The sequence below is a fragment of the Bos javanicus genome, chromosome 23 (assembly GCF_032452875.1).
Source record: "Bos javanicus breed banteng chromosome 23, ARS-OSU_banteng_1.0, whole genome shotgun sequence".
Classification (NCBI taxonomy): Eukaryota; Metazoa; Chordata; class Mammalia; order Artiodactyla; family Bovidae; genus Bos; species Bos javanicus.
The window spans coordinates 31809917-31836378 of record NC_083890.1 but is presented as its reverse complement, the minus strand read 5'-3'; the positions used below and the strand labels follow the sequence as shown (position 1 = coordinate 31836378).

The following is a 26462-nucleotide window of genomic DNA, read 5'->3' as shown; positions in this document are numbered from 1 at the left end:
CAGTCAGAAGTTTATCCTGAAGTCCTTCAATCTATGAAATGTCAGAATGATTTCAATGGATGGCATCCTGGGAATTGCTTTTCTCTTTCAAACTGGACTTGGTGTTTTGGGGAATGCCATTCTCTTTGTGTGCTACCCTCATATTTTCTTTGTGAGCATCAAACAGAGGTTCATATGCCTCATAATAACCCACTTATCCTTGGTTTATATGTTTCTAGTTTGTACTACAGGAATCCCTGAGGCAGGAGCAGCTTTGGGGTTCAGAACTCTCATAGATGATATTATATGTAAGACAAATGCTTGCCTACACAGAGTAGCATGTGACCTTTCCATCTGTTTGACAAGTTGTTTAAGCATTCTTCAAGCCATCACCATTACCCTGGTAGCTCTTACTGGGCATCATTTAAAGCCAGAAACCCACTGTACGTCTTTTATTCCTTTCTATACATCTGGATGCTTAATCTACTCATATCTTCTAACTTAGTAATCTCAGTTACAGCCTTAAGGAATAGATCTCTATCCAGAGTCCTGCTTCATTTGGGAAATAAATGGATGACCTAACTAGATGGTTCTTTCTCACATTCATGGTTCTTCGAAATACCTTCTTCCTGGGTTCTATGTGCTGGACCAGTGGATATATGATGCTTCACCTCTGTAAGCATCATAAGCAAATACAGCACCTGCACAGGTCAAGCACTTATTTCAAAATGAGCCCTGAGATGAGAACAATGAAAAAGATCATCAATTTAACTCTGTGTTTCATCTCTATCTAAGCTTGATAGATATCTATATCTAAGCTTGATACAATTTTTCCCTTCAATCTAGGCAGTTTTTCAAAAACTGACCCTGTGTTTTTGAATACCAAGAAATTCATTGGGGTAAGTTTTGCCTTAATAAGCCCTGTGAAACTTCTCAGCAATGACAATCAACTGCACAGATTTTCATCATCTGTTTTTAAGAAAAGTAGAAATTAATGACTCAAAAAGTGAAGTTTAGTTGTCATAATGATACTACATAGGAATAAACACCAGGCAATGATGAGATACTGTCAAGCAATTTATTAAGAAACAAATTATAATTATCCTCATTAATAAACAATGAAAGTTGATAGTGCTTCCACATTGTCTTGCCTTTAGAAAAATCAATTTTAAGACCACAAGTAAAAATATTAATATAACTCACTTAACAACAAATAATATTGAAATAACCACTCTAGATGAAAAAGTCAATCCCAAAATGTTACAAACAACTGTATAATCCCACATATATGGCATTCTTAAAATGATAAAATTGCACAAATAGAGAAGAGCTTAGTGTCTTCCATGGGTAAGGATGAGGTAGTGAGGCAGGTGTGATTTAAGGCCACATGAAAAATCTTCGTGGTTTCAAAGGTGTTCTGTTTCTTGACTGTATCAATGTCAACATTCTGGTTGTATTATTGTACTCTAGTTTTTCAAGATGTTTCTTACCAATATGAGAAACTGGGATGTCTCTATTACTTCGTATCATTGTCTATGAATCTACTGTCTGCCAAAATGGCAGTCCAGTGGTTAGGGCTCAGTGCTTTCACTACTGAGGGTCTGGGTTCGATCTCTGGTCAGAGAAATAAGATCCCACAAACCCGTGCAGCACAGGCAAGAAAAAAAAAAAAACTGAACTACTAAAATGCATTAATAGTTTAGGGATAAGGAGGGGTAGAAAGGATGCTGACATCACCAAGCATGCGTGCATGCTTTGTTGTGTCTGACTCTGTGACCCATGGACTGTAGCCCGCCAGGCTCCTCTGTCCATGGAGATTCTCCAGGCAAGATTACTGGAGTGGGTTGCCATAACCTCCTCTAGGGGATCTTTCTGACCTAGGGATCAAACCTTCATCACTTGTGTCTCCTGCATTGACACCACCTGGAAAGCCTATATACAAATATGTATATGTAAATACATATATATATTTATATATATATATATGCACACACACACACATAGATATATAGTCTGTGTGTATTTGTTACTAAATCACGTGGGGCTTCATTTTTTTCACAAATAAATGTGCAAGAGAGAGTAGTTATGAGAGAAAAAAGAATCCCTGTAAACCATTATCCAATTTGTTCTCTAGATTACTTCTTCCCTAGTACCTTACTGAATACTTTGGCCACATCTTTGTTCTGGAGGCTGTATATAAGGGGATTCAGCATCAGAGTGAGAATGGTGTAGAAGGCTGACACCATCTTGTCCTGGGCTGGGGATCGATTAGAAGTGGGTCTCTTATATATGAACATAGCCACTCCATAATACAGCCCCACCACAATAAGATGTGAAGTACAGATGGTGAAAGTCTTGTGCCAAACCTCCCCAGAACTCATGCGAATGATGGTTATAATTACACGTGTGTATGAGATGTTGATGAGTGACAAAGGGAGGAGGAGCATTACTTCACAACAGATGAAAATAAGTGTTTCAAATGTGGAAGTATCCATGCATGAGAGATGTAGGAGTGCTGGGACATCACAGAAGAACTGGGATATTGCTTGGGAACAATAGGAGAAGGACAGCGTAACAGCTACATCAACAATGCCATCAAAGACACCAAGGAACCATGAAGAGGCAGCCATGAGTCTACAAAGGTTCCAGTTCATGAGACTGGGGTACTGAAGAGGATAGCAAATGGCAACATAGCGGTCATAGGCCATGACAGCCAACAAGAAGCACTCAGCACCAAATAGGGACACATAGAAAAAGATCTGGGCTTCACATCCTGCTACAGAAATGGACTTCCTGCCAGACAGGTAGCTGTGGGCCATCTTGGGTACAGTGGTGCAGATGAGCATGAGGTCCATGAGGGAGAGCTGGCTGAGGAGGAAGTACATGGGGGTGTGGAGCCTCGTGTCCAGGTAGATGAGGAGGACCATGAGAGTGTTTGCCAAGAACGCCATTGTGAAGATGCCCAGGACCAGAGAGAAGAGAAAGATGTGAGTGGGCGTGTAACTAAAAATTCCCATCAAGATGAAGTCAGGGTTGAATGTCTGATTGTCCCATTCCATGATGAATATTTTCTGTATCTAGAACCACAAGAAGTTATAAACATTACATATTACCTTATGCGCTATATTTATAAACCAACATACATGATATATCAGGACTGGAAAAGAACGAGTAGAGACTTTGTAGTCAGGTGGTGTTCATCACACTCAAGTTCCACCAACCTGCATGTCCACTGACAGGTTATTTCTATGTGTTTCATTTTACTTCCTTTACATAGTAGAAATAACTTGTTAATTGGGTTGTTGTGATTATTAAACATACAAATCACAGCATCTAGACAGAGCATTTGACTCATTGAGAAACATATAACCTATTATTAGATAGGATTATATCCATAAACTTATCATATGTAAGTATGTAATAAATTCTAAAACAGAGGAAGAGAGCATTTTAATGTCATTGCCTATATAGTATAGTAAAATAACTATAACTAATAATCTATTGTTGCCAAGATATATTAACATTTGCATTTATATACTCTTATTTGTGTACCAAATTTAATGACTAAGCAGGATTACTACTTATACAATAATATAGATGATGAACTTCCAGTTCAGAATAATTGCAAGTAATTTATACATCATGAATATTTAATTGTGGATGAGAAAGTAAAAAAAAAGACAGAATTTTAATTTATGTTTCAGTTTGAAAGGGCAGTAACTTGAGATCTCCCTACCCAGAGTAGGATTTCACTGAAGCTGAAAGTGAAAGAGGAGAGTGAAAAAGTTGGCTTAAAGCTCAACATTCAGAAAACTAAGATCATGGCATCTGGTCCCATCACTTCATGGCAAATAGATGGGGAAATAGTGGAAACAGTGTCAGACTTTATTTTCTGGGTCTCCAAAATCACTGCAGATGGTGATTGCAGCCATGAAATTAAAAGACGCTTACTCCTTGGAAGGAAAGTTATGACCAACCTAGATAGCATATTAAAAAGCAGAGACATTACTTTGCCAACAAAGGTTCGTCTAGTCAAGGCTATGGTTTTTCCTGTGGTCATGTATGGATGTGAGAGTTGGACTGTGAAGAAGGCTGAGCACCTAAGAATTGATGCTTTTAAACTGTGGTGTTGGAAAAGACTCTTGAGAGTCCCTTGGACTGCAAGGAGATCCAACCAGTCCATTCTGAAGGAGATCAGTCCTGGGTGTTCATTGGAAAGACTGATGCTGAAGCTGAAACTCCAATACTTCGGCCACCTCATCCATAGAGTTGACTCATTGGAAAGGACCCTGATGCTGGAGGGATTGGGGGCAAGAGGAGAAGAGGATGACAGAGGATGAGATGGCTGGATGGCATCACCGACTCGATGGACGTGCGTTTGGGTAAACTCCAGGAGTTGGTGATGGACAGGGAGGCCTGACATGCTGCGATTTCATGGGGTCGCAAAGAGTTGGACACGACTGGGCAACTGAACTGAACTGAACTGAAAGTCCATTAGAAGGACCTATCAGTGTTTTATTCACCATTGTATATTCTTTTTTTCTTAGAGAGGGTCCCTCATGGATTTCCCTGGCAGCCCAGTGGTTAAGACTGCATGCAGGGGATTGGGGGTTCAATCCCTGGTCAGGGAACTAAGATCCCACATGCCACACGGTGTGGCCAAAAAAAGGAGGGTCCCTCAATGTTTTAGAACTTTCAAGCCCAGCCAAAATTTCCCTGTCCTTGCTCTCGTCTCTTCATTAGTAGAATGTGTATGCAATTCTATTATCCAGAGACTACATCTCCTGTTTTGATGTTGGACTGTGGCAGGTGACCCATCATTGCACTGTGGGTATCATTTGCAAACAGTATCTTTCCTGTTTTCTTCTACTGTCACTCTTCTTGCTCTGGAGATTGCATGTCCATTCTGGATTGCCCTTCCTTCACTATTTTGTGGTGAAATCAGCATTCATGTGTGTGGTTTGTGGTAGGAGACTATGAGGGCTATAATGTGCTTTGGTCTACTCTACTTAGACACTAATACTAATTTAGAACCCTGATCAACTTAACCTCAACCTAAGTTTCCTCATGCCTTTTGAAGGACAAAGATTCCGTGTGCTTCAAAATGCACATTCCCAGGTACCACCAGACCTACTGAATCAAAACGATGTTTAAATAAGCCTGCAAGTGATTTAGATGCTGGCTAATGTTTGAGAACCATTGTTGTAGTCCATCTTCCTGCTTCAAAGAGGACCTTCTCATGGTATTTCATATAGAGATAAGTTGGTCTCTTTTGGAAAGGTACACTACTTCTGAAAATTTCTTCTGTTTTCCCAGAAGCATCATTCAATTTTCAGTAAAGTAAGTCTATCATTTCCCATCCCCTGGATGAAATATTCTCTGATTACTCTTTTTAATACCATTGAGTTATGTCACTCTCCTCTTTAAAATCCTCCACAAGTTCCAAATTCTCAGAACAAATAGCAGCTATTTATATTGAGGCTTGGGCTACTGCACCAGAAGTTATATCCACCATCTCAAGAGGTTTCTTCTCATAATTTTTCATCATAAACTCTGACAATTCTACATTCATCCATATTTTCTGATGTGAGGTCTCAACATACTTCCTTCATGAACAGTAATGCTTCATTTTTCAAGCCACTGCAACATTTTCAGTTTGTTTCTTTATTCCACCTCTAGAATAATGGCATCATCCCATGAACTCTATTGCATTTTGATAGACAATATGCTCCCAACTTACTAAACTCAATCATGTGGCTCCTTCTACTGCTCTTTCCCAGAAGTGATGCAAAGTGCTGATCAGGGACATCCATTTTGAGATTAGACATATCTGAGTTTCAATCACTGCTGTACTGCCAACAGTGATATTATTAAGATTTCTCTATTGTTTAAAAATAAAATCTATAGTGAGACTAATATCTGTCTCTCAGGATTGTTGCAAGAATTACAGAAGATTACTTTTATAAATTACTCAACATAAAGCTTAATCCAAAATATGAATTCAGAAAATAACAGCTTCAGCTATCTCAAACATTATTACTATAATCACACTTTTGGCATTTAATTGTATTATATTTGTTATACTACCATAACAAGTTATCAAAAACTAGGAGTACTAAACAATAAAAACTTACTGTCTCACAATTCTGGGCTAGAAATGTCACTTCAAGGAGTCAGCAAAACTGGTTCCTCCTGAGAACTACAAGGAAGAAACAGTTATATGCCTCTCACCTAGCTTCTGGTGATTGCTGGCAATCTTTAGTACTCCCTGGCTTGTAGAAAATAACCCTAATATATTCCCTCATCTTCACATGGCAATCTTGCTGTGTTTGTGTCTGTTTCCATATTTCCTCTTTTTATAAGGATGCTAGTCATTTGGATTAACACTCACCCTAGTGATCTCCTGTTAACTTGATTACCTCTGTAAGGACCATATCTCCATATAAGGCCACATTCTGAGTTATTGGGATTTCAACATATAAAATTTGAGGGACACAATTTGGTCCATAAAACAGATATTAATTTCCTTTTTAATTTTTATCCTATTATTTTGTATAATGGCTTATTCTCTAAACTAGAGTTCAATTCAGTTCAGTCACTCAGTCGTGTCCGACTCTTTGCAACCTCATGGACCGCAGCATGCCAGGCCTCCCGGTCCATCACCAACTCCCAGAGTTTACTCAAACTCATGTGCACTGAGTTGGTGATGCCATCCAACCATCTCATCCTCTGATGTCCCCTTCTCCTCCTGCCTTCACTCTTTCCCACCATCAGGATCTTTTCCAGTGAGTTAGCTCTTCTTATCAGGTGGCCAAAGTATTGGAGTTTCAGCTTCAACATCAGTCCTTCCAATGAACGGTCAGGACTGATCTTGCAGTTCAAGGGACTCTCAAGAGTCTTTTCCAACACCACATTTCAGAAGCATCGATTCTTCATCCCTCAGCTTTCTTTATAGTCCAATTCTCACATCCATACAAGACTATTGGAAAAACCATAGCCTTGACTAGACAGACCTTTGTTGGCAAAGTAAAGTCTCTGCTTTTTAATATGCTATCTAGGTTGGTCATAACTTTCCTTCCAAGGAGTAAGCGTCTTTTAATTTTATGGCTGCAGTCACCATCTGCAGTGATTTTGGAGCCCCAAAAAAATAAATTCAGCCACTATTTCCACTGTTTCCCCATCTATTTGCCATGAAGTAATGGGACCGAATGCCATGATCTTAGTTTTCTGAATGTTGAGCTTTAAGGCAACTTTTTCACTCTCCACTTTCACTTTCATCAAGAGGCTCTTTAGTTCTTCACTTTCTGCCATAAGGGTGGTGTCATCTGCATATCTGAGGTTATTGATATTTCTCCTGGCAATCTTGATTCCAGCTTGTGCTTCATCCAATCCAGCATTTCTCATGATTTACTCTGAATATAAGTTGAATAAACAGGGTGACAATATACAGCCTTGACGAACTCCTTTTCCTATTTGGAACCAGTCTGTTGTTTTCATGTCCAGTTCTAACTGTTGCTTCCTGACCTGCATACAGATTTCTCAAGAGGCAGGTCAGATGATCTGGTATTCCCATCTCTTTCAGAATTTTCCACAGTTTGTTGTGATCCACACAGTCAAAGGCTTTGGCATAGTCAATAAAGCAGAAATAGATGTTTTCCTGGAACTCTCTTGCTTTTCCAATGATACAGCGGATGTTGGCAATTTGATCTCTGGTTCCTCTGCCTTTTCTAAAACCAGCTTGAACATCTGGAAGTTCATGGTTCATGTATTGCTGAAGCCTGGCTTGGATAATTTTGAGCATTACTTTACTAGCATGTGAAATGAGTGCAATTACGTGGTAGTTTGAGCATTTTTTGGCATTGCCTTTCTTTGGGATTGGAATGAAAACGGACCTTTTCCAGTCCTGTGGCCACTGCTGAGTGTTCCAAATTTGCTGGCATATTAAGTGCAGCACTTTCACAACATCATCTTTTAGGATTTGAAATAGCTCAGCTGGAATTCCATCACCTCCACTAGCTTTGTTTGTAGTGATGCATCCTAAAGCCCACTTGACTTCATATTCCAGGATGTCTGGCTCTAGGTGAGTGATCACACAATCATGATTATCTGGGTCATGAAGATCTTTTTTGTACAGTTCTTCTGTGTATTCTTGCCACCTCTTCATAATATCTTCTACTTCTGTTATGTCCATACCATGTCTGTCCTTTATTGAGCCATCTCTGCATGAAATGTTCCCTTGGTATCAGTAATTTTCTTGAAGAGATCTCTAGTCTTTCCCATTCTGTTGTTTTCCTCTATTTCTTTGCACTCATCACTGAGGAAGGCTTTCTTATCTCTTCTTGCTATTCTTTGGAACTCTGCTTTCAAATGGGTATATCTCTCCTTTTCTCCTTTGCCTTTGTAATCTCTCTGCTTTTTAATATGCTGTCTAGGTTGGTCATAGTTTTTCTTCCGAGGAGAAAGTGTTTTTTAATTTCATGGCTGCAGTCACCATCTGCAGTAATTTTGGAGCCCAAGAAAATATAGTCTGTCACTGTTTCCATTCTTTCCCCATCTGTATGCTACTGTTCTCTATTTCATGGCAAAACTTATTCAATAAGCTTTTTTAGTTACTCATACTTTTTTTTGTTAGTTGACACTTTTAGGTTAAGATACTAATAAGCCCAAAATATGCTTGTTCTTCATTAAATAGCTTTCACATGATGCATAGGCTTGCTGCCAGAGATATTTTGCTTTACTATGGCTAAGAAAAGGAGCAGAGTTATTTGCTAACTCATAAGCATAGAACCTGAGAAAATTAATTAGGTAATGAAGCGTTTTCCTGTTTGTACCACTTTATTACTATTATTTTGGGGGAAGTATTTCAAACATTCAAGTGAAAGAATTAGTCTCTCAGTCATGTCCAACTCTTTGTGTCCACATGGACTGTAGCCTGCAGGCTCCTCTGTCCATGGAATTCTCCAGGCAAGAATACTAGGGTGGGTAGCCATTCCCTTCTCCAGAGTATCTTCCTGACCCAGAGATCAAACCTATGTTTCCTGCATTACAGGAAGATTCTTTACCATTTGAGCCACCAGGGAAGCCCCCAAATGGCCACACATGTCTTAAAATAGACATCACTAGTCACTATTGATTTATCTTTCCTTATGCAGTAGTGATTCAAACATTCAGTTTCACTCAACAATGATTAAGTTTTTATTTGTCTCTCTGGTCCACTTCCCCTAAAATTTCCTGCCTGACCCTAGTCTTTGAAACTCAGATTCAAATTCCTGAAACTTATCATCAATTGAACAGTTTGGGGAGGTGTGTTAGTTCCTCCAATCACCAGGAAATGTGAAATCATATATTATTTCCTTGAGAAGGATCCATGGGAGGAGTCTTCCAGTAAATACTCAGAAGCTCCAATAACACTATAAATAAGAATAGTTGGACAGTTCCTCCCTATAAGTGATAAATGAGGGGTAGGTGGAGGCTTACTAAAATTCTTCCTATTCATTTCATCTCAGTCCCCAAGTACATTAAGCTCCTTTGTAGCTGATTCAGAATATTGAGCAAGTTGCTTTGTAACTGGACTTTGTGATACCAGATCCAATGGTGCATAAAGGATCTATGTTGATGCTCTGTGGATCCTCTGTCAATTCTATGGAAATAATACTTGAGAAGCTCCTCATGGTTTACTAGGCTTTGTAGAGATTTAATGCTACACAATGGAACACAAAAAATGGTCATGTGATCTGAGCTTCTGCTTGTTGGGTATTATCTGACCCACTATCCATAAAATCATGCCTGCTCAGTAGAGTCCTTTGTCCATGGAAATATCTCCCACTGTTATTTCTAATCTTCAGAGAATGGATACCAGAGAGCCTTTTAATTCATTGCAATTGTTATTTGTAATGATGTAGAATGTATATCAACCCAAATATTCATCAATAGGAGCATGCAGAAATAAGTTGATGTTAAATTTATCCAGTGGGATATTGTACAAGTGCTTAAAAATTGACATGAATGAACTTGATTCAACATGCAAGTTGAAGAATTATGTGTAGAGTATAACAACTAATGTATAAAGTATAAATATCTCTGAATCACATTGTATAATTTTTATGAATACATTCAGCAAAATATAATATCATTGTTGGAAATATTTAACCACAAATTCAAGTCTGTGATTATGGCAGGGAAGGTAAGAAGTGAATGGTATGATTGTGGGGAATTACACACAGGGCATCGACTCTAGCTGAAATGTAGTGTCATTAAAAATAGGCAAAGAAATACAGTCATCAGGTTAAGATAAAATATCTTCTGTGTGGGATATCTGCATATTTATTTTATCATTCCCTTTTTACCACGTATCATTAAAATATTTTAAAATGTAAAACACTTTTCAAAATAATAAGTTAATGCTAGGAGTAACAATATATTTCAATATTACTATTTGCTAATTTAGTTATTTAGTGCCTTTGAAGCTTGATTAGATGTTTCATGAGAATTACACAGTGTTGCTTTCTCATCTTTTTTTTTAAACATTATAATTTATTTATTTTGGCTGTGCTGGGTCTTCCTTGTTGTGCACAGGCTCAATCGTTGTGGCACAAGGGCTTAGTAGCCTCACAGTATGTGGGATACCAGTTCCCAGACCAGGGATCTAACCCATGTCCTCTGCATTAAGAGGCAGGTTCTTAACCACTAGATGACCAGGGAAGTCCCTATTGATTGGTTTTCAAAAAGAGAAACATCCTAGTCTTACTCAACGTATTCAATGATGTCTAATGTAAAATCAGTTGATGGAATAAATGATCTCTTATGATCTAACTGTGCAGATGATTATTAGATTATTTTTTATGTGAAATAATCTAGATTCATCAGAAAAAAGTATTTTTAATTCCAAATGCACATACATTTGTAGCGATGTGATTTTACATCTACACAGTTAAATTAGGCTCATATGAGGCAACATTTGTGTCACAACAGCCCTAGCACATGCCCTGCTATTGTATTAATTAGCATGAAATGCTTATGTTTTAACTGGTTTTCCAAGCATATTTATTATCCCTAGACTTATTTCTCTGTCAAAAGTCACCAAAGTAATCAAACAACTTTGTCCTTTTAAGTTTGCTAATCATGATAATTTCTACCTTTCACTAGTTGGCACTTTGCCCCTTGGTCCCAAGAAACCGTGTAAAGTTTTATACCTTGCCAATTAGGTAGTTACTTATCTAGACTGCCTGGCTCTTCAACTTTGCCACTCTCATTAAAAGTTTTCAGTCCCCACAAGACACTACATTTAATGAGTCCCTGAACACTTTTTTTTCTAAAGTAATAGTACCTCTCTCCTGAGCTTGAAGCAGAGACCAAAGTTGCCTGTGATCACCTGTCTGAAATGGTGGTCACCCCAGATGATGTCAGAGAACATCAGAGAACTCAGAATTAATTTTGGATTATAACCAGGCATCATGAAACTTACAAGACTTATAATATATACAAAGTACAGGTTGATGATACTGTATTATCTGCCAAAACTCTGGAATATAAGTGGTTCCACTATAAGAATTATTCAGGTGTACAGATGCTCAGTATATCAGGGAAGTCAAACACAAGAAAAAAGCCTTCTCTGTCAAAATAAGTAAAAATAAGTAATATTTATTATAGGACAACTTTTTTTTTTTTTTTTGGTAAATGAACAAATATCTGTGCCTCTCTGGTTAGCCTATATTTTGAAAGAGCTAATAACAAAGTGAAATAGGCAAGTGTGGTAGCTAACTCAGTGCATAAGTCATTATAGAAGCATTTAAATAAGATTTTGGATTTTGAAAATAAGGAAAATCATTTAGGAAAATTTTGTTTATTATTTAGTTCTAGAAAGGGGAGTGAAACTTTATTAACTTAATTACTCACTTCTCAAGAATTTCATTAAGTACACTTAAAACCAAAATGAATGTACAGTGAATGCAAAATATATCAATTAACTGAATGTATACCCAGAGTCTATCAAGTCTGATGCCTAATTTAGGAAATAGTTTATACACTTTTTGCTGAATTGTTTTTTTTTTAAATAAATGAATTTAAAGAGAGAAGAGTTAAGACAGAAAAAAATTTCTGTAAACCACTAATCCATTTTATTCTCTAGATTACCTCTTCCCTAGTACCTTACTGAATGCTTTGGCCACATCTTTGTTCCGGAGACTGTATATAAGGGGATTCAGCATGGGAGTGAGAATGGTGTAGAAGGCTGACACCATCTTGTCCTGAGTTGGGGATCTATTAGAAGTGGGTCTCATATATATGAACATAGCTGCTCCATAATACATCCCCACAACAGTAAGATGTGAAGTACAGGTGGTGAAAGCCTTGTGCTGACCCTCCCCAGAACTCATGCGAATAACGGTTATAATTACACGTGTGTAGGAGATGATGATGAGTGACAAAGGGAGGAGGAGCATTACTACACAACAGATGAAAATAAGTGTTTCGAATGTGGAAGTATCCGTGCATGAGAGATGCAGGAGTGCTGGGACATCACAGAAGAACTGAGCTATTTCTCGGGATCCACAGTAGGAGAAAGACATAGTAGCAGCTACATCAACAATCCCATCAAAGCCACCAAGAATCCATGTAGAGACAGCCATGAGTCCACAAAGTTTCCAGTTCATGAGACTGTGGTACTGAAGAGGATAGCAAATGGCAACATAGCGGTCATAGGCCATGACAGCCAACAAGAAGCACTCAGCACCAAATAGGGACACATAGAAAAAGATCTGGGCTTCACATCCTGCTACAGAAATGGACTTCCTGCCAGACAGGTAGCTGTGGGCCATCTTGGGTACAGTGGTGCAGATGAGCATGAGGTCCATGAGGGAGAGCTGGCTGAGGAGGAAGTACATGGGGGTGTGGAGCCTCGTGTCCAGGTAGATGAGGAGGACCATGAGAGTGTTTGCCAAGAACGCCATTGTGAAGATGCCCAGGACCAGAGAGAAGAGAAAGATGTGAGTGGGCGTGTAACTAAAAATTCCCATCAAGATGAAGTCAGGGTTGAATGTCTGATTGTCCCATTCCATGATGAATATTTTCTGTATCTAGAACCACAAGAAGTTATAAACATTACATATCTGGATAATTATTTATACACTGCCCACTCTATGTGTGGTACCCTGGTAAACCAACATACATGGTATGTCAGGACTGGGAAAGAAGAGCAGAGGCTTTGCAGTCAGCTGGAGTTAACCACACTCAACCTCCACCAACCTGCTCTGACAGGTTATTTCTGTATGTTCTCATTTTTCCTTTACATAGTATAAATAGCTTTTAAAATATATATATATATATATATATATATATATTTTAATTATTGATGATTTATGGCTGCCCTGGATCTTTGTTGCTGCACCAAGGCTTGCTCTAATTGTGGTGAGCCAGAGGTACACTTCATTGCAGTAAATGGCCTTCTCATTGCAATGGTTTCTCTTGTTGCAGAGCAGGGGTTCTAGGGTACACAGGCTTTAGTAGTTGCAGTGCATGGGCTCAGTAGTTGAGGCTCATGGTCTTTGTTGCCCTATGGTATGTAGAATCTTCCCGGATCAGGGATAGAACCCATGTCTCCTGCAATGGGAATGTGGATTCTTAACCACTGACCTCCAGGGAAGTCCCAGGAAGAGAGCATTTTTAATGCCATTGCTTATATATTAAAGTAAGATAACTACAACTAATAATCTGTTATTAGTTGTAGAGATATTACATTTCCATTTATGTAATTTTATTTGTGCACCAAACTTAGAGCACAAATAGGACTACTAGTTATACAACTATACAAAAGATGACCTTCTAATGCAGAATAACTGGTTAATAATTTCAAGGAGTCTATGCATTATGAATAGGCAACTTAGTTGCAGATGAGGAAATGAAAAATCAAAATCATTTATGAAGAAAGCAAGATGGATGGAAGGCAGAGGTAAAACAAGCGTTTATGTCTCAGTTTGAGACAGGTAGTATCTTAAGACTAGTTTTCACATTCACCAAAATGAAGAAAATTTAAGAAGGTATATAAGAAGGTTCGGAAATTATATAACCTGTGAGTCTGCCAAATTCTTAAATCAGTATCTAATGAGACAAAAGAAACAAACAAATGTCTTATATGTCTATCAGTGTGAGAGTGAGCCGAGAACAGTTTGTTGTGTTTGGGGAAAAGAGGAATTGTTTTACAAAAGATTAGACAAAAGCAGAGTAAACAGAGACAGCTTTTTATGTTGTTGAAACATCAAGGAAGAGGAATCCTTCCACGACAACCTCATGACATAATTATTTTGTCACTAAAGGAAAGGTCTTCTGTCATGCTGCCCACTGCTGCCTCAACCCAACTGTGTTTAAAGATTGGACAGGTTTCATGCTTTTACTCCCAAATGCTGTTGAAGCCAATTTTCAGTGGTCCTGGTCTAAATGTCTTTGGCTTCTCTAGTTCATCCCAAGAAATTTTTCAGGCAAAGAAGTAACACATTTTTAAACCTCCTCATTCTCATATCTCTTTTATGTATTTTCATCCTTATCAAGAAGAGGATTTAACTGAAGCTTAAGTCCAATACAAGGACCTGCTGCTGCTGCTGCTGCTAAGTCACTTCAGTCGCGTCCGACTCTGTGCGACCCCATAGACGGCAGCCCACTAGGCTCCTCTGTCCCTGGGATTCTCCAGGCAAGAACACTGAAGTGGGTTGCCATTTCCTTCTCCAATGCATGAAAGTGAAAACTGAAAGTGAAGTCACAGTTGTGTCCGACTCCTAGCAACCCCATGGACTGCAGCCTACCAGGCTCCTCCGTCCATGGGATTTTCCAGGCAAGAGTACTGGAGGGGGGTGCCATTGCTTTCTCTGATACAAGGACTTAGCAGTTCTTTATTCAACGTTGTGTATCCTTTTTCTCTTAAGGTTTGAAATATTTCAAACCCAGCCAGAACTGGCCTGCCTTTGCTCTCATCCCTTCATTGGTGAAAGGCCTGTGCAATTCTTTCATTCAGAGACTGCTTTTCTTGTATTATCTCTATAAGTTGTAAAATACTAAAATTCTATTTCTCTTTTTATTGGATTCATAAGAAATATGAGCATCTAATATCTCTCATTGTGTTACCTCACCATCATTTCCACAGAAACATTGTCCCTGTTGGTAACATTTATTAGAATATATTTTCAAAAGATTGTACTGGTTGTCTATCAACTTAAATACTGTAACCCTAGTGCAATTTTTGTAATTTTAAGTCTATGTAAATCTTAGGAGCACAAATTATTGTCTTTTTATAGAGCTAGGACTGATTTTCTACAGACCTCTGTGCTGAAGGGGTAGCTGAATTGTGAAAGCTGGTTACTTAAGTGGAGCATGCAAATGAAAAGATTAGATGTGGACGTTGTAAGTGGAGAGTTAACCATTAAGATGGACTTGCTGTATACCTAATTAAGGAGAGCTTTATGTAGGGGTGCCAACACCCTAGGAGAAGCCTTAATCTTCTGAGTAAATTTGATTGTTGTCCTAGAGAGAAGTACCAGTTTCATTTGTTTGGCTTCCAGGTATGCTGTTTGCTGCCAACTGCTCTGCATGATGAGTGAGGGTGAGGGAGCATGGTACTGGGGTAATTGGAACAGCATTCTTTAAACAGATCTTCAGTTAATGTCTTTTCACAGGGGAATCTTTGTGTGTGATTCAGGACTGCCTCAATTTCTGGTTTATTTTGTTCATCAGATTTCCATGTGTTTTGATCCTTCCGTGTATCCCTTGTAATATTTAGCTTGCTGACCATCTCTTCCCTCTTAATTATTGTCCTTATTTATTGCTACATAGTCTCCCCAGTATTCTTGAGTTTGAGACCTCCTTCCATTTTCTAAACATACCTCTATACCAGCACTTATCAAACTGTATTGTTATCGTTATTATATATGTACTTTTGAATACAAAGGTATATGCAATGCATGTTCTCACCTCTATGAGATATAAATACATTATTACCAGCCCTTGCCCATTTCTTTATTCTGTCTTCTGAAAATATTTATAACCATAGTCTTCCTTAATTCCTTCACTGTCCATCTCAGTAATCATAAAATACAATTCTTGATTCTTCACTCTTTTTTATTCCCAAAGTCTAGTAGCACAGTCATACACTTTGTCATAAAAACTTATGCTGTCATTCATACAAAAGCATCAGGTTTTACACCCATAACCCAAATCCTAATTATCATATGTTGATTGTTACTATACAACATAATTACCTTTTATTTTTGAAGATTCTTTTATTTCCAGCATATCCTGCACATATATATTACTGGCCATAATTGTATTTCACAAACTCTAGAAACTTCAACTCAGAGTGTTCAAGGATGTACTTGATTTATTAAATAAATTTTAATTTTCCATAGGAAGCTTGTACTTCACTCAAGCCAGCATATTTACTCTTTGTTATATACATTAAATAACAGTATTGAAAACATTGAAATAAGCCAAAAAGGCAGTTGACATTGCTTTTCATTACCATACAAAGGCATTATTTAGCTACATCTCTCAAGAATTACTTAATTCAGGGACTGTACCTGTGTCTGTGTAGATGTTTGTGTACATATCAGTACATAATGGAAATATGTAGTGTTTCTTCATCCCTTACAAATGTAAGAATTTGTGATCAAAAACTAATCTTTTAAAATTTGCTAGGGAGCTTTAAGAAATAACTGATTAAAACATCTCTGCATGGTCGCACCTACAAAACTAATCTTGCAGTAATATTAGTGGCCAAAGAAATTGTGGTTCAATAATTTTCAAGAACATCATAGGCTGCCTTTAGTTATACGAATAGTAACACGTATTAGTATATAAAACCTAATACACTCAAAATTTAAAATTATCTTAGTTTTTTACTTTAAATTATTTTGCTTTCTTTATCACAAAAGTAAATTCCCATCTACATGCTCACAAAATGCTTTATGCTATGTAATCCTCAATTAAGGGCCCATGTGTCAATGATGATCACCAACACTATCATTAAACACTACATGACTATGCATAATTACTTCATTAGAGTACAGAATTAGACTGAACTTACCTATATTCCTACTTATAAGAGGAGGATGCTTTCAAAAATAAATTAAATACATATATATGTAAAAGGGATGGAGGAGCCTGGTAGGCTACAGTACATGGGGTTGCAAAGAGTCGGACATGACTGAGCCACTTCACTTCACTTCACTTCATATGTAAAAGGAAGGAACAGAGAGGAGGAACAGAGAGAAACCTCTGTTGAAGAAGATGACTGGATTAGTTTAAATTCTGAGCAAAAATCAACACTTGTGAGGAAGAAGAACAGAGGCGAGGCCACCTGGAGAGCACAGATTAAAAATTTAGACACAATCAGGGCATACCAAGTATGAACAGGTCAATTCTTCTGTGGATGCCAGACCAACTTGTATTTTCCCTTATATTATAACCCAGCAACACCATCCTCCAGTGGAACACAGTCATAAGCCTGCCACAGGACAGGTGGATTTTCCTGGTGCATAAGCATAATGTAAAGATGGTTAGAAAGTACTCATTTAACACAGTGAATCTCACAGTGTGATCCCCTGACCAAGTCTAGCATCACTATCACCTGGGAACTTTTGGGAAATTCACATTCCCAGGTACCACTCCAGACCTACTGAATCAGAAATGTCTCAATAAGCCTCCAGGTGATCTGGATGATGGCTAATGTTTGAGAGTCACTGCTGTAGTCTATCTTCCTGCTTCAACGATGATCTTTGTATGGTATTCCATATACAGAAAAGCTAGTACATGTTGGAAGACAAACGTCTATGTCTGAAAATTTCCTCTGCCTCTCCCGGTATCATTAAATTTCCAATAAAATAAATCCTTTATTTTCCAACCTGTGGATACAATATCCCTGATTATTCTAGTACCGTTATGTCATACTTCTCATCAGAGACTTCCACAGGTTCCCAACTGTGAGAAAATCCAGTGACGACTATTTATTTTGGGGTTCAGGATACTGCAAAAGAGGTTTCCTCTCATTGTTTTTTAACACAATCCCTGAGAATTCTACTCTTTCATCCCCAGACATTTCTAATGTGAGATATTGGCTTAGGTTACTTCCCTCAAGAAGAATAAGCTTTGGTCTCCAAGGCGTTTCCAACTTTTAAAATTTATTCCTTGATTCCAACTCTAGAACAACCAGATCATCCTCATTAAGTCTACTTCATTTTAATAGATAATCGGCTCCCCACTCGCTGAACTCAGTCGTATGGTCTCTTCTACTGCTCTTAGAACAGAGAGCTGAACTGGGACTCTGAGATCAGACAGTGATATTATCAGGAATCTATTTTTTTTTAACAAAATTCTATAGTAACTAATGTCATTTCTCAAGATTGTTGCAAAGATAATAAAAGATAACTCAACATAATGCTTAATTAAAATATATGTGCTCAGAAAATATAATATCTTAACCATTCAAATATCTCAATCATTGCCATTGTTATACTTTTGGTATTTAATCTCTGTATTAGTCTGTTAGACTGCCATAACAAGATGCCAAAAACTAGGAGGGCTAAACAATAAAAACTTACTCTCTCACAGTTCTGAAAGCTAGAAGTGTTAGATCAAGGAGTCAGCAAATCTGGTTCTTCTGAAGGTTGCAAGGAAGAATCAGTTCAACGCTTCTCATCTAACTTCTGGTGGTTGCTGGCAATCTTTGGTATTCCCTGACTTATGAAAAATAACTCTGATGTGTCCTTCATCTTCACATGGCAATCTCACTGTGTCTGTGTCCAATTTTCCTCTTTTTATAAAGACACAAATTATTTGAATTAATACTTCCCCTAGTGAACTCCTGTTAGCTTGGTTACCTCTGTAAGGACCATAGCTTCAAATAAGGTCACAATGTGAAGTACAGAGAGTTCAACATATAAATTTTGAGGCACACGATTCAACCCCTAAAATATATATTAATTTCCATGTTTAATTTTATCCTATCATTTTGTATAATGATTTATTCTCTAAACTGGAATATAGACCACCAAAATGTATTGTCTTACATTTAAAAAATACTATTTTAATAAAACAGAATTGTGCTTTATACAGAGTTGAATATGTTCTTCTTAGAGAGGAAAAAAGTGCTGCATTAATGAAATAGATCCATGAAAAGATTCTCTGAATGAGTTTTAACCTAGTATACATGATAGAACAGTCAAATTATAATAATGCCTTGTGTTCACCTGCTGCTGCTGCTGCTAAGTTGCTTCAGTCGTGTCCAACTCTGTGTGACCCCATAGATGGCAGCCCACCAGGCTCCTCCGTCCCTGGGATTCTCCAGGCAAGAATATTGGAGTGGGTTGCCATTTCCTTCTCCAATGCATGAAAACGAAAAAGTGAAAGTGAAGTCGCTCAGTCGTGTCCGACCCTTAGCGACCCCATGGACTATAGCCCACCAGGCTGCTCCGTCCATGGGATTCCCCAGGCAAGAGTACTGGAGTGGGGTGCCATTGCCTTCTCCTGTGTTCACCTGCTGCTGCTGCTAAGTCGCTTCAGTCGTGTCCAACTCTGTGCGACCCCATAGACGGTAGCCCACCAGGCTCCCCCGTCCCTGGGATTCTCCAGGCAAGAACACTGGAGTGGGTTGCCATTTCCTTCTCCAACACGTAAAAGTGAAAGTGAAGTCGCTCAGTCGTGTCCGACCCTTAGTGACCCCATGGACTGCAGCCTACCAGGCTCCTCAGTCCATGGGATACTCCAGGCACACCCTTTAAAAAGAACCTAAGACATAGTCAAAACTAATATTACTCAAGTTTTAATACGGGATGAATTAAGGTAAGATGGAAATATATCTATTGCTTTGGAAGTATCTAACAGATTTTCATCTCTTTCTGCTTCATTGAAACCCAGAAAGTGCTAGGTATTTCGTGATTTAAACTTATTTTTTCCAACCTACCTTCTGGTGTTTCCCAGGAAAATACAAGAACACTGACTGAGTAATAAAAAGGCTTAAATCCTAGTTTGTTTGTTTTTTTTCCCAAGTTAAATTTCTTTGTCCACAGGGACTTAGTCCCTTGCTTTTAATTACATTGATGATGTTATCTTCAATTTTTCCTGAGGTTCTCAATGTAATTTTTCCTGATTCCAAGATAAGCTTTGTTTCTTTTTATACCAAGTAGTAGGGGGTGATCTGTTTCTTTCATCATTATTAATGTAGATTGCTTGAAATATTCACCTATGTCTGGCTTTTAAAATCTTAACAATTTCTCTATCAACCTCTATCCCAGTGGTTCTCAAATTTAGACACTTATTAGAATCTTTTGAAGAAACTTGAAAATGTTATCTAGACCAGACTTTTATAAACTCATTAAATTAGAATCTCTTTGGAAGAAGCCAGGCATTATTTTCTGAATCTGCCCAGTTGATTCTATTGTGCTGGCTCTACCCTTTGCAAAATTAACAATGCCATCTTGGTCCTTGGATTCCACTGTTCTCTATTCCATGGCAAAACTTGTTCAATAAACTTTTTTAGTCCCTCATATTTTTTTGGTCAGTTGACACTTTGAGATTAAACTACTAATAAGCCCAAAACATGCTTGTTCTTCTTTAAACAGTTTCCATATAATGCATAGGCTTGCTGCCAGAGGTATGGCTAAGAAAAGGAACACAATTATTTATTAATTCATCAGCATAGAGCTTGAGATAATTTATGAAATAATGAAGGATTTTCCCTATTTGTACCACTTTATCATTATTATTTTTTGAGGGAATATTTCAAATGATCAAGAATGACCACACATTGTCTTAAAATAGATATCACCAGTCACTATTGATCTCTTTTTCCTTTTGACAGTAGTTTTTACTTCTCTCTCTTTATGACTCTCCCTAAAATTTCCTGCTTGACACTAGTCTTTAAAAGCTCAAATGCCTGATACTTATCATCAATTGGACAGTTTGGGAAAATGTGTTAGTTCATCCAGTCACCAGGAAATGTGGAGTTGTCTCATTTCTTTGAGAAGGACCCATAGAGGGGGAAGTCCAGTAAACACTCAGAAGCCCAAGTAACACTATGAGTAAGGATAGTTGGAGAGCCTCTCCCTACAAGTGACAAATGAAGGATAGATGGAGGCTTACCAAAATTCCACCTACCTTATTTTATTTCCCTCCCCTGACCCCCAACCCAATTAAGCTACTTCATAGGTGATTCAGAGTATTGAGCAAGTTGCTCTGTAACTGGGCTTTGTGATACCAGGTCCAATGGTGCATACAGGGTCTGTGTTAAATGGAGATGCTCTATTAAGCTTCTCTCCATTTCCAGGGAAAGAATACTTGAAAAGAGGCTCTTTACTGGATTCATAGAGACTTAATGTTGCACAATGGAACACAAAAAACGCCCCTGTGACCTGAGCTACCCTTTAATTACTGGGTATCATCTGTCCCACTATCCATAAAATCATGCCTGCTCAGTAGATTTATTTGTCCATGGAACTATCTCCTACTGTTATTTCCAGTTTTCTGAGAATGGACACCAGAGAGTCTTTGAATTCATTGCAATTATTATTTATAATGACATAGAACATATAGCAATCCAAATATCCATCAATAGGAGTATGCATGAATAAGTTGATGGTATATTTATCCAGTGGGATATTGTATAAGTATTTAAAGATTCATGTGAATAGACTTGACATATCAAAGTAAGTTAATTTTAGAAAACATAACGTGTGAAACATGCAAGTTGAAGAATTATGTGTAGAGTATAATACCTATTGTATCATATTATGTAATTTTTATGAAGACGTACACATTCAGCAAAATATAGTACCATTGCTGGTAATACGTCATCAAAAATTCAAGTCTGTGATTATGGCAGGAAATGTAAGAGGTTCATGGTATGATGGTGAGGAGTTACCCAAAGAGCATTAACTCTAGCTGGAATCTCATTTCATTAAAAACAGGAAAAGGAATAAATTCATCAGGCTAAGATAAACTCTCATATGGGAATGTGTCCATACTTCTTATATCATTCCTTTTGTACTATGCATAATTAAAATATTTTAAAATAATAAAGCACTTTTTAAAAATAAATTAATACAAAAAATAACAATATGTTTCAGTTTTATTGTTATTTGCTAATTTGTTATTTAGAGAGTTATGAAGCTTGATTAGATGATTCAGTTGGTTACTGAGAACTATACAGTATTGCTATTATTGGCTTTTAAAAAGAGAAATATTCTAGTCTGACTCAGTACATTCAAAGAAGTCTAATGTAAAATCAGTTGATGAAATAAATAATCTCTTATGGTCTAGTTATTAAGATGATTATTAGATTATTTTCTATGTAAAATAGTCTAGATTCATAGGGAAAAAAGCACTTTTAATTACAAATGTACATACATTTGTAGTGATTTGATTTTCACTTTACGCAGTGACACAGTACAAGGCAACATTTATGTTGCAACTGTAAGGTAAGGGAGTTAGAGAAGACAAGGTTCAGAAAAAGAATGAGACCAGCACTTTACAGGAACAGATCACCTTTAATGAGGTGAGAAGGGGCAGCAGTCAGATTAGCGAGCTGCTGCACTTATCCAAGAAAAGAGTAAGTATATATAGGCATGTATGTGGAAAGTTACTGTCTTAAGGGGGCCTATTCTGCTCCAAGGTTGTTCAGAGTTAAACCGATGGGGTAAGGAATTTTGGAGATCGGCCAGAGGCTGGACCAGCTGGGAGCTGGGCGTAATCAACGTTAATGTCCATTTTTTTTCTTCGGGTGAGAGAGTTCTTTGTTTTACATAGAATGGTGGGGAGGATCTAGAGGGGAGTTTGAACTCCAGGCTATTTTGAGCCATGTAACTTTCTTTCAACAACAGCCCTAGCACATGCTCTACTATTATATTAATTAGCATGGAATGTTTATATGCTAACTGGTTTCTCAAGTGTATTTATTACCCTTAGATTTATTTCTCTGTCAGATGTCACCAAAGTGACCAAACAGTTCTGTCCTTTTGAGTTTGCTAATCAGGACAGCTTCTACCTTTCACTAGTTGGCACTTTGCTCTTCAGTCCAAGGAACCATATAAAATACTTTTCCAGTTAGGTAGCTCTTTAAGTGGGGTCTTCAATTTTGCATGCTCATTAAAATTTTTCAGCCCCCACAAGACACCTCATTTAGTGAGTCCCCGAATATTTTTCTAAGAATAGTACCTCTCTCTTGAACTTGAAGCACAGAACTGAAGTTGCTAGTAATCACCTGTCTGAAATGGTGTTCCACTCCAAATGATATCGGAGAACATCAGAAAACTCAGAATAAATTTTAGATTATATGGAAACATCTTGAAACCTATAAGATTTGTCATATATGTTACAAATCTGATTATGAAAGATATAGCTGGAAATGACTTTATACAACCTCATTCAATAGACAGGTAAATTTACAAGTTCAAATAGGAATCTTTAAGCAATATTATATTGGGTCAGAAAAAAAGTGACCCCTATAGAAACAACTATGTTTAATTATGTTAGACTGTGTTGACGTCCTCTCTAACTTTGAATACTGGTGTGGTAAGTTACCTAAATTTTCAAGCTATCTTTGATGTGTTTATGTAATCATCATAAACCTGTGACTTTGATAAAAACCATTTCATATCTCTGGACCTCGACAACTACACCTGATTAGTGATGGGATATAGAGGTCTTTTTCAGGTTTACTATGTCATAGTGAGGAAATAGTCACTTTAAAGTTAGCTTAATGGAGTCTGAAAATTCTAAAGCTTGCATATTTGTTTAACCTCAGTGGAGATATCAGTATTTATGCCAACCCTCAGGATCAAAGGTGAACAGTGCAGGGCTTACCACCACCCACCCTCAGATCAGAGTAGCCTGGAAGAAATTATCTCAGAAGCTACTGTCAAATAAATACACATTTATGACTTCCATAATATGAGCCCCCTCCATTATCTCAATTTAATTGTCATGGAGTTGTATTAAAGTGCATAATAGGGAAAAAACTGTCATATAACATAATAGCTGGCCAAGGGGTCTTTCTGCCCTTTCCTTATTATGTTCATGGATAACTTCAGCCCTGTACACTTACCTCTCCTGGTGAGGAATCCCTATAAGCCATAAGGGGAGGAGAGAGAAAGCATTCCCTGAAAATGTAGAGGCACTCTAGTTCTAAACCATCCATCTAACATCCTGTCTAGAAAAAACTGTTTACTGGCAGAATCTATTGTCCCTCACTAAAAATACTGAAAAGGAGATATTTAACCCTTTCCCCATTCACGCTAAGGTTCTCTGTAGTCTCACCATAGCCCAGTATCTGTCCTTATTAGTGACCTACTAGTACCAGCACTCCTGCCCAGGGAGTGGAACAGAGAAAAGCAGGGTTTTTTGAGCTACTCTAGGGGCAAGTATTCTCCTGTGTTTATTCGTTTTTCTTGGAAACCTGGATATATTTACTATCTGGGTCTGTAACTATCCAAATACTTGACTCCATACAGGTTTTCAGTGGAACAGTGGTGGCCCTCAGCTTATTCCTTATGGGTTCCACTGCCTGCACCCAGCAGAGTATCCATACCTTTTGGTACAAATAAATGTTCGTTTAGAATCTGTGACATAGGAGACATGGGTTGGATCCCTAGGCCTGGAAGATCCCCTGGAGGGATCACAAAGAGAACATCCAAGCATGGCAACTTGCTCCAGTATACTTGGTGGGAAATTCTCACAGACAGAGGAGCTTGGTGGTTATGGTCCAAAGGGTTACAAAGAGTCAGATATGACTGAAGTGACTCAGCATGATTAGAATCTGTGAGGTCAGTCAGAGTTTCTCTTTGATGATCGTGATGAAGCAGTATGTCCTGAAACTGATTATTGGACCAGAAACACACTTAATGAAGTCCTTCTTGGGGTCTATTGCCTTTTTTCATCATGAAGGGTAGTCAGAGAGTTTGTACAACTCAGCTCATCACTCATCATTATAATATGTACCAGAGAGTTTCACCCAAATAATGTTAGCTACCATGATGTGAAATTAGATATGAAATAAATAGTGCCGCCACCCTCTTCTCCATTTATTCTTCTTAAGATACGGATTCCAATAACTCTTGCAGAGTACTGAGTGCCTTTAGTATATGCAGCCAGGCCAACTTCCATTTGAATATACATAGCTGATTTAGCATCTCATTGGTACATAATTTAAACCTTTGTTTACATGTATACAAGGTCCAACTATTTCTGTGGCTTTCAGAAATTAAGAGTATGATAACACTGTGCTCACATGAATGAAATTTACAGGTTGTAGTAGCCACTTCACATATAAGCAGAAATTAATTATGATACTTTTTCTAAAGCAAAGCAAACCTCCATGGAGTCAATATAAAAAAATTAAAACTATAATATATTTTTCATTAATAGTATATGATATCTCAGAAAGATATATATTAAAAAAGAGAAACAGATGAAAGAAAGAAGAAAGTTTAAAAGACTTATTTTGATCATGTGACCTTATAGCCTCAATCAGGAAAGATGTCATGTCAAGAATTCTATTTTGGCATTGTCCTGTTTTGTATCTTGGGAAAAAATTCTACAATTCCTTAACTATTAGGGAAAGAACTGTGAAATATTTCTCTTTCAAAATTAAAAAATATTTAAGGATATTTCATGTAGGTGTCATCATTTCTGTAAGGATCCACTCTCAGTGATACTCATCACATTCTTGGAAAACTCAACAGTCCCCTTTTCCATTTACTTGTCAGTTTCAGTGTTTTAAGGTGATCAACGAAGGGCTGTAATAAGAGTACATATCTAATCATAAGACTCACAACTCCACCCTCATATAAATGAAGCCACAACTTTCCCCCCGCCCTACTTTTTAACTAAATTAATACCAGTGTCTTATTTTTAGATATATCTTTTTATAGCAACTCCAAATATCAGGTATAGCAACTCCAAATATCAGGTTTAGATTAAAGAAGTATATGCAAGTTCCATGAATGAAATCCCAATCTTTATAAGGTTTATCCAATTTCCCAGGTAGAACCAATATCATAGAAATCTGGTCTTCTATGGACACAAAAGTGTTTCACTTTGAGTGCTGTAACCTGTCCCAAGATGAGGAGTTTCTACTGGATTTGAGTATATTCCTTTGGGAAGACCATGTACATTGTCTCAGAATGGGAGATGGGGTTCCCACCAAGGCAATCAAAGACCAGTCAACATTTTCATTCAGTTACCATCCATGTTCATCAGGAAAACAAAGAAAAAAGTAGGCAGCTTATGTGACAATAATATTATTACACCTTTACTGCAATAACTACTAAATTCATGGAAACTTTTCTACACACATTCAAAGGGTAATGTTCTGATATGAAGAATAACAATATTCCCATCACGGTTCAGTACATAAATATGATATAGATCATAATTTCTGTGTAGGACTCACAGCCCTGGGATTTCATTATACCATAGTGGATTTTTAGGATACCAAAAAAAACCCTATAAAA

General features: G+C 37.6%; 2 protein-coding genes across 2 annotated transcripts; both read right to left on the bottom strand.

Moving 5' to 3' along the window:
- Window positions 1–2009: 2009 nt before the first annotated feature.
- Window positions 2010–3111, bottom strand: LOC133236973 (olfactory receptor 2M2-like). The gene has a single exon (XM_061399314.1). It carries the CDS (start codon window positions 3036–3038, stop codon window positions 2115–2117), a length of 924 nt encoding a protein of 307 aa, XP_061255298.1. The 5' UTR covers window positions 3039–3111; the 3' UTR covers window positions 2010–2114.
- Window positions 3112–12107: 8996 nt separating this feature from the next.
- LOC133236008 (olfactory receptor 2M2-like) lies at window positions 12108–13290 on the bottom strand. Its single transcript, XM_061397754.1, has one exon. It carries the CDS (start codon window positions 13032–13034, stop codon window positions 12108–12110), a length of 927 nt encoding a protein of 308 aa, XP_061253738.1. The 5' UTR covers window positions 13035–13290.
- Window positions 13291–26462: the final 13172 nt, after the last annotated feature.